Genomic DNA, 14,224 nt, shown 5'->3' on the forward strand with positions numbered 1-14,224 from the left:
CAGCACTGATGTATTTTTAACATTTGGATGATACTCAACAGCTAGCTTATACAACAGTTCTTTAATCATTCCCTCATTGGTATTCAGGTGGTTTTCATTTTTTTGCCATCATAAACAGTGATGAAATTATACAGTTATCCTTCTGTACAGATTTTCTTCCACAAGACTGGTTTCCAAAAAGAAGGATTTTTGGCAGCAGAGATCTCTGGCTGCAGAGTTGTCACCTACAGAATTTAAACAGTCTTGTGTATGTAGCAGAGTACTGACTGATTCATTAAATGTGTAAATAGGATGCAATCATGCTTTCCTATTGACTCTGTTCTCTTAGACCCTCATTCTGTAAGTCTGGTTTGGACCCTGGACGTCAGTAATAAAAAGCCCCACAAACTAGGATGCATGGGTGGGTTCATCGTCCGACTCTTGCTTTCGGCTCTGGTCATGATCTTGTGGTTCATGGGTTCGAGGTTCACACTGGGCCTTATGGTAGCAGTGTGTAGCCTGCTTAGGATTCTCTCTCTCTGTTCCTTCCCTGCTTGGGCATGCTCGCTCACTCTCTCTTTAAATAAGTAAATAAATATATAAATAAACTTTATTTTTAATGATTCTATTAATTTTTTGAGAACGAGAGAGGGTGTGAATGGGGGAGAGGCAGAGAAGAGGGAGACGCAGAATCCAAAGCAGGCTTCAGGCTCTGAGCTGTCAGCACAGAGCCTGACACGGGGCTTGAACTCACGAACTGTGAGATCATGACCTGAGCCGAAGTCCAATGCTTAACAGACTAAACCACCCAGGTGTCCCAATAAATAAACTTAAAAAAAAAAAAAAGGCCCCATAAACTGCCTTCTTAGTAACATAATTCAGAACATGTTAACTAACTGTTACACATTTTGCTTTTGTACCACCTTGTCAATGCTGATGGGTAACATTTGAGAGGGAAGCAAGATTAATAGCTTGTTTACACAATTATTTAATCAGCTAGTCGTCTTTACGTGTCCAAAATTGTTTATGGCCTGTGGGTGACAGCTGCGTAACCAAACATCTCCACTTCCAGTGACTTCTGTTGGGAAGATGAGATATTTTAATGAAGTAATATAGCGTGAAGTTTGAATACTATAGGATTTTGGAGTGCCTGAAGACCTGTGGGGATGGCCATTTAATTCAGCTAATAGGAACTGTGAAAAATACTTTAGGCTGTGTTTTAATGCTAGAACTTGATGTAGTTTGGTCATCTCACAGCTCGTTGAGTCATTTGGGCTATAAGGTTTTTTATCAATTTCTTGACAGATGTTCGACAAGGACTGATAGGAGTTGGCCTGATAAATGTAGAAGATCGCTCAGGAATTCTGACTCTAGATAAAGGTAAGAGTATGAGTTTTGTACATAGACATAACTGTTGCTGTATCATTACGTACAGCCCCTTTTGTTTATACTTTTGTCAATTTGAAGTTTCAAGTTTGTAGTTCTCAATCCCTCCTCAGTGCTCCTCCTAAACCACTCTGGCTGGTTTTTGCTAATGTGGTTATTCAAAAGAGATTAAACCTTTATTATGTCCATATAGCAGCAGTTTTCAACCCAGGTTGCATGTATGATCAACTGTATGATCATTTTAGAAAATGCTGAAGCCAGGGCTGGGGCTTAGACATTGCTATTTCCCATAGTTCCAAATGTTGTAGCCAAAGTTGAGCTTCACAGACGTATAGCACTTAGAACTTTATAAATCAAGATTTCATGTTGGAGAACAAACATTCTCATGTGCTAAATTGTGTTCATACTTTCAGTAAGTGGAGTTGAAGATGCAGAAATTCAGTAGGATCATTATCTTTTGGAGCATGTGTGCGGCCATACTAATTGTTAGAGGTAGACATGGTCAGGTTACAGCTCTGTTCTGGGAGCAGGGGGAAGTCAAGGCTGTGAGGGAAGAGCATGGGGGAGAAAGGAGACTTGGCCTAGGCCTAGATGAATGAGTTTTTTCTTTTTTCTTTTCTTTCTTTTTTTTGATGTTTATTTTTGGGAGAGAGAGACCGAGCACGAGTGGGGGAGGGTCAGAGAGGAAGACTCAGAATCTGAAGCAGGCTCCAGGCTCTGAACTGTCGGCACAGAGCCTGTTGTGGGGCTTGAACTCACGAACTGCGAGATCACGACCTGAACTGAGTCATGACCTGAGCCACCCAGGCGCCCCATCTTTTTTTGTTGTTGTTGTTAATTCCAGGGGCGAGTAGATTTTAATTGCCATTTGAATGTATTAAATCTTTGACATAATCTTGTCCTTGCAGATTATAATAACATAGGAAAATTCTTAAACAGAATTCTCGGCATGGAGGTGCACCAGCAGAATGCGCTCTTTCAGTATTTTGCAGACACACTTACAGCCGTTGTTCAGAATGCCAAAAAAAATGGAAGATATGATATGGGAATTTTAGGTAAGTGGAGAAACTTGGAAAATGTCCTGTGTCTTCCTAATAAAATGTTCTTTTTTCACTTATATGTTGCTTTTTCTTTTTTAAGATCTTGGTTCCGGAGATGAAAAAGTGAGGAAAAGTGATGTTAAGAAGTTTTTGACTCCAGGATATTCAACCTCTGGTCATGTAGAGTTATACACTGTAAGTTTGGAAAATGTGCACATTTAAATGTAATTTCCTTTTGTGACAGGCACTCACAGAAATGAGTGTAATTTGAGTTTTATTATTTCTTTTACAGATTAGTGTAGAGAGAGGAATGTCTTGGGAGGAAGCTACCAAGATTTGGGCTGAGCTGACAGGACCAGATGATGGCTTTTACTTGTCACTGCAAGTAAGACTTGTTTCCTTGCAGTGCTAATTGTGAAGATAGATAATGCATCACCATTGCCAGAATTCTAATTATCTATTTGCTTTGTGCCAGTTTTCCAGTTGTATTTAGCTTTTTCTGTTTTGATCATTTATCTCTGTAACTGGGTTTGTCCTTTTATAGACACTTTCATTTAATGGATTATGATGGATATTAGGTACAAGTTTTGGATTATTATATATTAGTTAATTGGACTGTTTTGCATGGGATAGTGACCTTCTTTTGCCAATATAAAGGACTACATAGTTTTGTAGTCTTATATTAAGCTTTATATCTTAAACATTGATTCATTGTTGGCTATTAGTGTAAATAATTCTTTAATATTTGTCAGTAGAGCTAAGGAGGAGGGAGGTGGGTATATGTATGTGTGTGTACGTCTAGACACACATCCCTACATCCACAAATGCATGCATGCGTGTCTATGTGAAATCACATAGGGCCTAATATCTTGAACTTTCCTCTTAAAGACTGTGGAATTTTTATGTCCTCTCTTCTCTGGTATCTGTGTGTTCTTTTCTTCAGTAATAATCTTTATTCTCCATCGCGCACAGGATGATAAAATAATGATACTATACCTAAGTATTCCTGAAAATAATTTGGAAAAAAAAGCATGAGAGGTTTTTGTTTTTTTTTTGGGGGGGGGGGGGCTTCTCCTTCCCCTCATTCTCCCATTTTAAAACATAGCTGTGTTTTTCTGCATTGTTAGCATATGGCACTTACATAGTATGCTTTTCTTTTAATACTTAACCTTACCTCTTAAATTTAATGCTCACCTCTCACTAGTCCTGAGGTTACTATCACTAATCATTTTGTTTGAAGCCTGTTCTGTAGTAGAATCCTCAAGAAGGGCTTGGGAGCATTACTCCCTGAGTTCTTAAATGGTTCAAGTTTGTGCTTTGGTACTTAAAAACCACTTTACCAGGGGCGCCTGGGTGGCTCAGTCAGTTGAGCATCCGACTTTGGCTCAAGTCATGATTTCACAGCTCGTGAGTTCGAGCCCCATGTCAGGCTCTGTGCTGACAGCCTGGAGCCTGCTTTGGATTCTGTATCTCCCTCTCTCTGTACACCACTCACACTCTGTCTCTCTTTCAAAAATAAAGATTAAAAAATTGTTTAAAAAAAGATTTTTTTCTCAGGTCTTGTTTTATATGTTTTTATTAAGGTATAGCATACATAACATAAATCTTATACAGTTCAGTGAATCTTCCCCTCCCCCCCCTCGTTTTTAAAATGTTATTTATTTAGAGAACACAGCAGGGGAGGGGCATAGTGAGAGGAAGAATCCCAAGCAGGATCTGCACTGTCAGCTCAGAGCCCGAGGTGGAGCTTGAACCCACAAACTGTAAGATCATGACCTAAGGCGAAATTAAGGGTCGGCCGCTTAACCGACTGAGCCACCCAGGTGCCCAGAATTTTCCCCTTTTTAATTTGGTTTTTTTGTTTTCATCTACATACTCAAAGGATTCCCTTTAGAGTTTGATAATTTTGTGAACGTATATTGGTATTATTCTTAGTATTTTCAGGTATGTGATATGCTCTTTCAATATAGGAAGTTTCAAATCTTTTTTCTTTCTGTTTCAAATCTTTTTATTTCAGAAAATTTTCTAAGTTTTTATTTGCAAAGACTTTAGTATGGTTTCCTTGAATTTCTCTTTTATCAAGATTTCTTATGGGTGCTTGGGTTGCTCAGTCCAACTTTGGCTCAGGTCATGATCTTGTGGTTCCTGAGTTCAAGCCCTGTATTGGGCTCTCTATGGCTCAGAGCCTGGAGTCTGTTTGAGATTCTGTCTCCCTCTCTCTCTCTGCCCCTCCCACACTCTCACGCTGCCTCTCTCTCTCTCTCTCTCTCTCTCTCTGTCTCTCTGTCTCTCTGTCTCTGTCTCTCAAAAAGAAACATTAAAAACTTGATTAGATTTTCACCTTTTTTTTTTTTTTGGCTGGAATTTTATATATTTGTCTATTTTAATGTTTATTTGCTTATTTTGAGAGTGAGAGAGAGAACGTGAGCAGGGGAGGAGCAGAGAGAGAGAACATGAGTGGGGGAGGAGCAGAGAGAGAGAGAGAGAGATTTTCACCTTTTATTTGTTATTTTGTTGTGAGTTGTTTTTAATCTATTCCTTCGTTTCTTTTTTTTTTTTTTTTTAATTTTTTTTTTTCAACGTTTATTTATTTTTGGGACAGAGAGAGACAGAGCATGAACGGGGGAGGGACAGAGAGAGAGGGAGACACAGAATCGGAAACAGGCTCCAGGCTCTGAGCCATCAGCCCAGAGCCCGACGCGGGGCTCGAACTCACGAACCGTGAGATCGTGACCTGGCTGAAGTCGGACGCTTAACCGACTGCACCACCCAGGCGCCCCTCATTTCTTTTTTTTTAAACAGCTTTATTAAGATAGGATTCATATACCATCCAATTCACTTCAGTGTATAGTTCAGTGTACATTGTTAACTTTTAAAGTTGTGGTAAAATATATAACGAAATCTACCACTTTAACTCCTTTAAAGTGTATAATTCAGTGGCATTATGTTCAGTATTGTGCAACCATCACCACTCTCTATTTTCAAAACTTTTTTATCATCCCACAAAAACTACAACCGTTAAACACTCTCCATTCCCCCTTCTCTTAACCTCTAATAATCTCTGATCTCCCCTCTGTTTATGAATATGCATATCTGCGTGCCTCGTATATGTAAGTGCAGGCATAGAATACTTCTCCTTTTGTGTCTGGCTTTCACCCGGCATAAAAGCCTTCGGGGTTCATTCATGTTGTAGCATGTGTCCGTGCTTCATTCCTTTTTGTGACTGAATAATGTTCCATTGTATGTATGTGCCACATTTTAGTTTTGATTTGCAAAATTTGTGGAGAGGCCAACTGTAAACGAAGACCAGGTTGAAGATGTAACTGCATAAAAGAGACCATATATGGTGCTGTCATAAATAAGCTAATGTAGAACAGGTATCCTTAAATAACTTCTACAATGGATCAGATAGTAAATATTTCAGGTTTTGTAGGCCATAGATGGTTTCCACTGACTATTCTTTTTTGTTTTTGTTTTTCTTTTTCCCTTCCTTTCTTCCTTCCTTCTTTCCTTATTAAACTGTTCGTGTTTTGTTTTTATTTTTTTTTATGTTTATTTTTGAGACAGAGCACAAGCAGGGGAGGGACAGAGAGAGAGGGAGACACAGAATCTGAAGCAGGCTCCAGGCTTTGAGCTGTCAGCAGAGCCCGATGTGGGGCTCAAACTCACGAGCTGTGAGATCATGATCTGAGCTGAAGTTGGACACTTAACTGACTGAGCCATGCAGGCATCGCTTCCCTTAAAGTGTTCTTAAGCTTAGGAGCCTCAGGCCTGATTTGGTCACAGTCCTGATTTACTGGCCCTTGATCCAAGAGCAAAGCTCTCAAACTGAATCTGGCTCCTAGTTAATTTATTTTTTGAAAATCTTACTGAGATATTTGTCGATTCACATGAGGTTATGAGAAATGATACAGAGAAATTGTACACCAGTTTTCACCAGCAGTAAAAACTACAGCATCATCATATCAAAACCAGTATGACATCACAATTACTGATCGAATTCAACAGATTTTATTATTCTCCCTTAGATGGGATTTTTATTGATGCGGGTTAGGGTATTGGCTATTCTTTATTTGTTCCAAACTATGGCCAGAATTTACACGCTGGTCGGTTTTGAGGAAAGTGCTGATCCTCGTCTCCCTTTGAGTGGAAGGGCGTGGTAACACTGGTCCTTTGTTACTTCCTGCACGGCAGCGGGCCATTGGATGTGAGGAGACGCAGCCTTAGAAGGGGCAATCCTTCCAGGAAGGTGCAGGTGTTGTTTGTCTTTGACACTCTACAGAAATAAGCAGGTGTGCTTTACAGTGTTTAATGTGTGTTAACATTAGGAAAACCATGTCAAAATCACTTTCATTTCCACTGTAACATGATGATTTATTTTGTAATTGTAATGAACTAATTTGACACTGTAAAGATAGATTACACTGTTAAATGCTTTAAACACTGTCCTCCAAGCATAATTATTATATGGAGTTTCACATCAACTGATAAAACATCAGAAAATGTAATTTTTACCATAGCTATTGTTTTATAGACTTTGTAAATGTATAAACAATGTTTCAAGATCATACAAATGATCTTTAATATCTATGAGATAAGTAAAATATTAAGTGTTTTTCTTTTATCAGTGTAAGAATTAATGTAAAGTTAGTAGCTCAGAGAACAGTTTGTTTTGTAGAGGGGCTGAGAAAGTATCTTTACTTTGAAACTTTTTTTTTCCTTCAGTTTTGCTCCAGAGATTATTGCTTAGAAATTGTTCACCATTCTTTAAAGGAGATGTTAATTTTCCAGTCTTAATTTTCCTTGAGTTTAATGGGCTTTTTCCTTCCTCTTAGTATTTCTGCCATAACTCCCAACTTTTTTAAAAAAATTAAAAATATGTGTAAGTTCCATCATTTGTCTGATACACCCACGTCTTCCCTTGTTACCTATATATATTTATTATTTGCTCAACGTTTTGGCTTTTTTATATCGTAGCTTTACTGTTTACAGATCATGTGATGTCTTACTTCACCCTACAGCAACCGTAGGGATAGACAGCCCTGATGGATGGATTATAGATGGGTGCAGGGAACTGTGGGTGATCAAAATCATTATCTTAGAGGTTATGGTTCATTGTAACTTCAAGGAGAGTAGCTTTTTTTTGTTGTTTTTTTATACATTTTATTATGAAAATTTCTAAACATAGAGTACAGGTAAGGCGCCTGGGTGGGTCAGTCAGTTGAATGTCTGACTCTTGATTTCAGTTCAGATCATGATCTCACGGTTTGTGAGTTGGAGTCACGCGTTGTGCTCTTGTGCTGACAACCTGGAGCCTGCTTGGGATTCTCCCTGCCCTGCCCCTTCTCTGTTCTTCCCTGCACACGGTCTCCCTTTCTCCCTCTCTCTCTCAAAATAAATGAAAGAAGAAATGGGAGATGCCTGGGTGGCCCAGTTGGTTAAGTGTCCGGTTTCGACTCAGGTCATGATCTCACCGTTTATGAGTTTGAGCCCCGCATCAGGCTCTCTGCTGTCCCTCTCGCTCTACCCCCCCCCCCATTCACAATTGCTCTCTCAAAAATAATAAACGCTTAAAAAACAAAGAACAGTAGAGGTAAAAGGATTTTCCTCTGAAGACCCTTTCTACCCCCTCCCTAATCTCCTATCTCATGGATCTCTGAGGCAAGAACATGGCCTAGAACAAGCGAAATTGTCTCCACTGGACATTTATGCTTTATTTATTTATTTATTTTTTTTTAATTTTTTTTCAACATTTATTTATTTTGGGACAGAAAGAGACAGAGCATGAACGGGGGAGGGGCAGAGAGAGAGGGAGACACAGAATCGGAAACAGGCTCCAGGCTCTGAGCCATCAGCCCAGAGCCTGACGCGGGGCTCGAACTCACGGACTGCAAGATCGTGACCTGGCTGAAGTCGGACGCCCAACCAGCTGCGCCACCCAGGCGCCCCGCGGACATTTATGCTTTAAAACTTATTCTAAACAATCTCCTAAGGAGTGTCTTGGCCCTCAACCTATGTTTTGAGTGTACCTAAGAATTTAGGTCCAGACTTCATTCTGGTGAGACCTTGTAAAAACTCAGGTAGATGAGCAGCTGCTGTCCTTTTCCACAGTTACAGATTCATGTGCTTATTTGGCATTACAGTCTTTCAAAGGATTGCATTTGCTAATGTGATGGTACAAAAAAGTGTATCTTAAGGTATGCAGTACAGATCTTTATACTTTCTCACTTTTTTTTAAATAGATAAGGAACAACAAGAAAACTGCCATCTTGGTTAAAGAAGTGAACCCAAAAAAGAAGCTTTTCTTAGTTTATAGACCAAATACTGGAAAACAGCTCAAATTAGAAATTTATGCTGATCTAAAAAAGAAATATAAGAAGGTATTTTTTCATTTGTATTATACTATCTATGAATACTTGTTTTATAATAATATATTGAAACTGTTTAGGAGTGCTTTATGTCTATATATAAAATTATGTTGTGAATTTTCCCTATTTGATTACAGGGAAATTATTTTTAGGAAACATTTTGTCACATTTTGTTACATTAACATACCAGTCTTAATGTTATCAACCATTTAAGAAACTTGTAAGATGATTATTTGAAAGAGCTTGTGTTGTAGAAGAAGAAACTTCCAGCGTTAACTCAAAAAAATAGAACCGTTAAAAATATTTGTTTTACAACGATTTGTAGAAAAGCGGTGAATGGCTACTTTTTTTCTAGCATTACTATTATTTATTCTTAGTATTACCTTGTATTACTATTCTTCCTAGCCAGTTTCAACAATTAACATTAGACTAGCTATTGGAAACATTTGTTACATAGGAAGAGCCTAATGGCAGGATTTTATGAAGGGCGTTCAAACGCAGCTAGTAACGGGCCAGATTTTCTGTATAGAGAGGATTGTAAATTGGCTTTAGAGAACATAGAAAGGCAACCAGCTTGTTTAAAACAATCCTGTTTCAATGGAATTTTTGTCTTATTTTCACAGGTAGTCTCAGATGATGCCCTGATCCACTGGTTAGATCAGTATAATTCATCTGCAGACACTTGTACTCATGCTTATTGGTTAGTATTTCATGTTTCTCACCGTATTTTCCAAAATGTAATCAAGACTTAATTGAAACACACGTTTGCTCTTTAGTTGTCTGTCTCTCGAAGCCCGTGAACAGATTATCTGATGTTAGGTGTCATTCTTCAGTTAGAATTGCTTGTATGTCTGTGGACCACACGCTGTTCAGGTGTCCCCTGTGTTCTTCACCAGTGCTTTTTACTTCCGGCCAGCTGCAGTCTGGCAGTGTGGATTTGTCTATCCTCCTCGTTAAAGCTGACTTCTTCTCCCTCTCCTCTCCTCCCTTCCCTTCATTTATTTGTTTGTTTATTTATTTCTCTCTTTAAAAAAAAAAAGCTGTACTGGCATCCCAAATCACTTTTCATTTTTAAGGCTAGGAAACTGCTAGGAAATTAGAGTTGCTGACAGCACCAGAAGACCGTTGTTGAGCCCTGGAAGTGGTCCTACTGTGCCACTAGGCTGGCTGGAGGTGTGTTCTTTCAAGTCACTGTGTCATCCCCTAACTTACAGTGTCCACTTCAGCTGAGGCCGTAGGTGTGGAGGGCACGTAATACCCTGCACATCATGGTTCCCCTATTTCCTTACCCACTGTTTCCTCACCCATTAAGTAGACAATGGGGTATCTGGCCCATTTTATGAAAAGGAATACAGGACATGGATGAATTTTAGCTAGTTTTTTTTTTTCTTTTAAGACACACGTAGGAAGATAAATTTGATACGAGCAATGTTTTTTGTTTTCATTTTGAGAGCAAATTAGTGTTTTGGAAATTAGGAAAGTCTTTCAAGATAAAATATTTTTAAAGTTAACTTACAGTAGTCCTCTCTAAAACATTTGCTTTGAGCATTAGCAAGACAAGTGCCCAATACTACTGTGTATCCTCTTGAATTACTATTAAAAATATAATTTTATTGAGGAATTATATAAATTTATAAATTTAAAAATTTTATAAATCGTATAATTTTATAAACCATGTCTTCTTTTTCTTACAGTTTAAAAAAAATGTAATAGTTCCATTCTTTTGGTTCGCTGAGGCCTTTCTCAGTGACATGATTTATAATATATTGGTTGTTCAATACTTTAGAAGTAGCTGGCAGAATTATTTTATAAGCTAGCGTCAATATAGTAAACTAACAGATGTTAAAGTGACAAATGTTTACTGGAGGGGTTGTGGGTGGGGGGATGGGCTAAATGGGCAAGGGCCATTAAGGAAGACACTTGTTAGGATGAGCACTGGATGTTACACATAGGGGATGAATCACTGGAATCTCCTGAAATTATTATTGCGGTATATGCTAACTAACTTGGATATAAATGAAAAAATTGTTTCAAGACAAATGCTTAAATGGATATCAAACCCAGTAAATAAACCCTTTTAACTGGGAGTCAGGCCCCAGAAATCTTATTTTCTAAAACAGATTTTAGAAACTTAACAAACCAGTAATGACACCTTAAATTGGACAGGATAATCCAATATGTCAATAAGAGTATAATCGAAGAAACTGTCAATAAAGAAAGGCAAATTGGACTAGGACATCTTCCATTTGAAACCTAGGTAGACTTTGCTAGCTGTTCACGTGCGCGTATGTGTATACGTATATATTTTCCCCTATTTTTCCTAGGCGTGGCAACTGTAAAAAGGCAAGCTTGGGATTAGTTTGTGAAATAGGTCTTCGTTGCCGCACATACTACGTATTATGTGGCTCTGTACTGAGTGTCTGGACAAAGGTTGAGGGTGTTCTAGCATCTGTCAGTGGCACAAATGTGAAAATGCAGATTGTTCGACTGAGAACAGAGGATGGACAACGGATTGTAGGTGAGTCTCATTTTGGGGGGTTTGAGCTATTGGGAAAAATCAGATCCTATTCTTTTTTTATTTTGCTTCTAACGTTTTAGAATCAGTATCTCTTCCAGTAATGGGGGAGAGCTTGTTTTATATGTTCTTAAAAGGTTGAACGGAAGTTAAACCTTTGAATGGGCATTGTTGATTCTAGCTGAAGTTACAATGTCATTTATTTTAGGCCGCTCTCAGCTGTTCTTGCTCCCCTTCCTCACTGTCGCTGTCTGTGCAGGCTATGGTATAAAGACCGAGCCCAGCCTCTTGCCCCGGATCCTCTGAAGTCTACCCGTTTCCAGTCATTGAGCCAAATTGAGACTGGAACGACAGTCACTGCACAGAGGAGGGACTGGAGTTTTAGCAGAGAGCACGGGCAGACCGGGCTAGCTGTTCCCACCATCCTCTAAATGGCAGGCCTTGCAGGAATTCATCGTTACTGCACTTTGGCCTGTGGTTTCGTGTTTGTTGCATTTACGACGACCTTCCTTTTTATTGTGGGCTGCAGGTTGGCAGCCCATGGGCCAAAGTCAGTCCATGACCTTTTTTTTTTTTTTTTTTTGACCCTCTTGATATTTTTGGTTTTTGCGAGTCTGCATTTGAATTAGTTGGCCAACATTTAAAAATCAAAAGCCTGGGTTTTGTTTTCTCAAAAACCGCACGCATGCACGCGCACACACGCGCAGTTTATGTGGCACATCTAGCCCCTGTTCCCACATGGGAGGAGTTAAAGTTCCTTTACCGAGGGCGTATACTTTCCACAGTTTGCTAACGCCTGTAGCGTGCCCACTTGGAAATTACCTGCTTCACTAAGCAGTTGAATTCACATCCACTATTCTGTAGCCTTGTTGGTCCATTAATACTTGCCCAAAGAAGGTCGTGTTCGCCTGCATTTGTGGAGCTGCAAAGACAGTAGATAGACACTATAGTCCATTTTCCAATCCTCCACCGAGAAGTCAGTGTTGCTGTAGACTTTGCATATGCTTAGGTCTCTGCGAGCAATGCTGCTGAGGAATTGGGTTACTTCTGAGGGGGCAGTTTCAGTTCTCAAGTATTCGTTTAGTGTTTGGGTGGAGTCTTATTTGTTACACTTAATATTATGCTTCATTTGGAATGTGCTGTGCAGCTGTAAAACACAGTATGATTTCTCTTGGATACAGCCTTGATAAGTTCTTGTTTCTAATTGCAGGTTTGATCATTCCTGCAAATTGTGTGTCTCCTCTTGTAAATCTCCTGTCAACTTCAGACCAGTCTCAACAGCTTGCGGTCCAACAGAAACAGCTCTGGCAGCAGCGTCACCCGCAGAGCATCGCCAACTTGAGCAACGCTTAAGAACAGACAGGTTTCAACATGGATGTATCTGAAATGCTGTTGAAGCATATCATTTGCATAAAAATCAGGGACAGTTTCCAAAGAATTATAATTTTTTTCAGTTGTGCTCTCTCTAGTTAATTTTTTTGGGAATAAGGACAAACCTGGAATAGATAGCAAAACTGAAAATCAGCAGTGCCGATGGTGGTACATATGTCTTTCCTTTTGCTTTTCCCATGGTACTTCCCATATGCTTTTACTTTGGGTGAGCAGAGGGGTATGTATGCGTGCGTGTGTCTGTTTGTTTGTGAGTTTGTTAAAGGCTACAAACCACAATTGGTTTAAAAATGCTTGGAACTTCCCAAACTGGCTTTACTTTTATGTTACACAGTGCTCAGGGTTAACGCAGTACATCCATGCAATTGCTGTGGGACTTATCCCCAGATGCATGTGTTTTGAGTCTATAAATATAGAAAATATATATTGGTTTCTTTTTCCAACTTATTAAACAATAGGTTTATTAAAGCATGAAATGAAAGGTTGCATATCATGCACTCGGGTTCTTTTTTAGTTTTTGTTCTGACAGTGCATGTCTTTGAAAGCATGCGTAAACAAGATGAAAACAAGTCAAGTAACGGAGAGAAACATTTGTAGATGTACAGCATTGGTTATTGCATTTTTATAGTGTTTATACCTGGGTATTGCTTCTCACCCCGCGGATTCCCCTCACCCTCTTCTCCCTGCCCCAGGTTTCTTGTCAAGGTAATGAGTATATACATTTTTTTGGTGGTAAAACTCTGAAAGTTAATTTTAATGTATTAATAGTATTCCTAATGTGTGCTGCAAAAATGGCTACAAGCCTGCTTTTCTTAAAACTACATTTTCCTTAACTTAAAGATCGTTTTAGAAAGAAGTACAAATCGGCTTCCATCTTGCAAACAATCTTTTTTTACTCCATTATCTTAATTTGTCACTCATAAAAAAGGAAACCGTACTTGAGCTGTAAACTAGACAATGAGGAAACACTTGAGGCTTCTGCTGTATGTTTATTTCTTGTTGTTATTGTTGTTACCCAGTAACTTGAATATCGTTTAATGTGTTGTAAGACATTGTAGAGTTTATCTCAAGCTGTTAAAAATGGTAATGTACAAATGTGAATAGACACTTATCTATAATATGGGTAAGTTTTGTTTCGCCTATAATAGATGTTTATGAAAACAAGTGAGGGGACAATTGGGTTTTTTTGTTTCCTTTTGTTTACCTTTCCCTTTGTTTTGCCTGCACAGGTTGCACTATTGAAAAATTGAGATTGTATAAACCTGGTCAAAAGCTGCAAGATACCACAGTCTTGTAGATGTCAAATAAAAAGTTGTTCTACTAACCAGAAGTGGACTCTTGCTTAGGCCCTCACCACCTTCAGAGGCAGAGTCTGTGACGGGGATTCTGCAGAACTGGCGTGTTACGCGGCACTCCAGGCAGCCTTTTTGGGCTTAAAACCTACCCCTCAAAACTGAGATGGTGTCGAGAAAGGGGTGTAGCGATAGTCGTATTGAATGTTTCTCAAGTTGAATTGTTCTCCTTTGTCACTTTTGAAACTTCTTGCA

The 14,224-nt window shown here is 39.0% G+C and overlaps 1 protein-coding gene across 3 annotated transcripts in view; it reads left to right on the plus strand.

Annotated features, from left to right (window-relative positions):
* The window catches only part of SBNO1 (strawberry notch homolog 1), a 53,640-nt gene extending 39,636 nt beyond the window's left edge, over positions 1–14,004 (plus strand). For all 3 annotated transcript variants that reach the window (XM_042909479.1, XM_042909481.1, XM_042909480.1), the window contains exons 25-32: positions 1,285–1,359; positions 2,274–2,420; positions 2,506–2,600; positions 2,698–2,790; positions 8,648–8,785; positions 9,397–9,473; positions 11,098–11,291; positions 12,499–14,004. In XM_042909479.1, the coding sequence (XP_042765413.1) occupies positions 1,285–1,359; positions 2,274–2,420; positions 2,506–2,600; positions 2,698–2,790; positions 8,648–8,785; positions 9,397–9,473; positions 11,098–11,291; positions 12,499–12,641 (962 nt within the window). In that variant the 3' untranslated portion in view covers positions 12,642–14,004. The remainder of the gene's footprint in view (positions 1–1,284; positions 1,360–2,273; positions 2,421–2,505; positions 2,601–2,697; positions 2,791–8,647; positions 8,786–9,396; positions 9,474–11,097; positions 11,292–12,498) is intronic.
* Positions 14,005–14,224: the final 220 nt, after the last annotated feature.

This window comes from Panthera leo, chromosome D3 (assembly GCF_018350215.1).
Source record: "Panthera leo isolate Ple1 chromosome D3, P.leo_Ple1_pat1.1, whole genome shotgun sequence".
Taxonomy (NCBI): Eukaryota; Metazoa; Chordata; class Mammalia; order Carnivora; family Felidae; genus Panthera; species Panthera leo.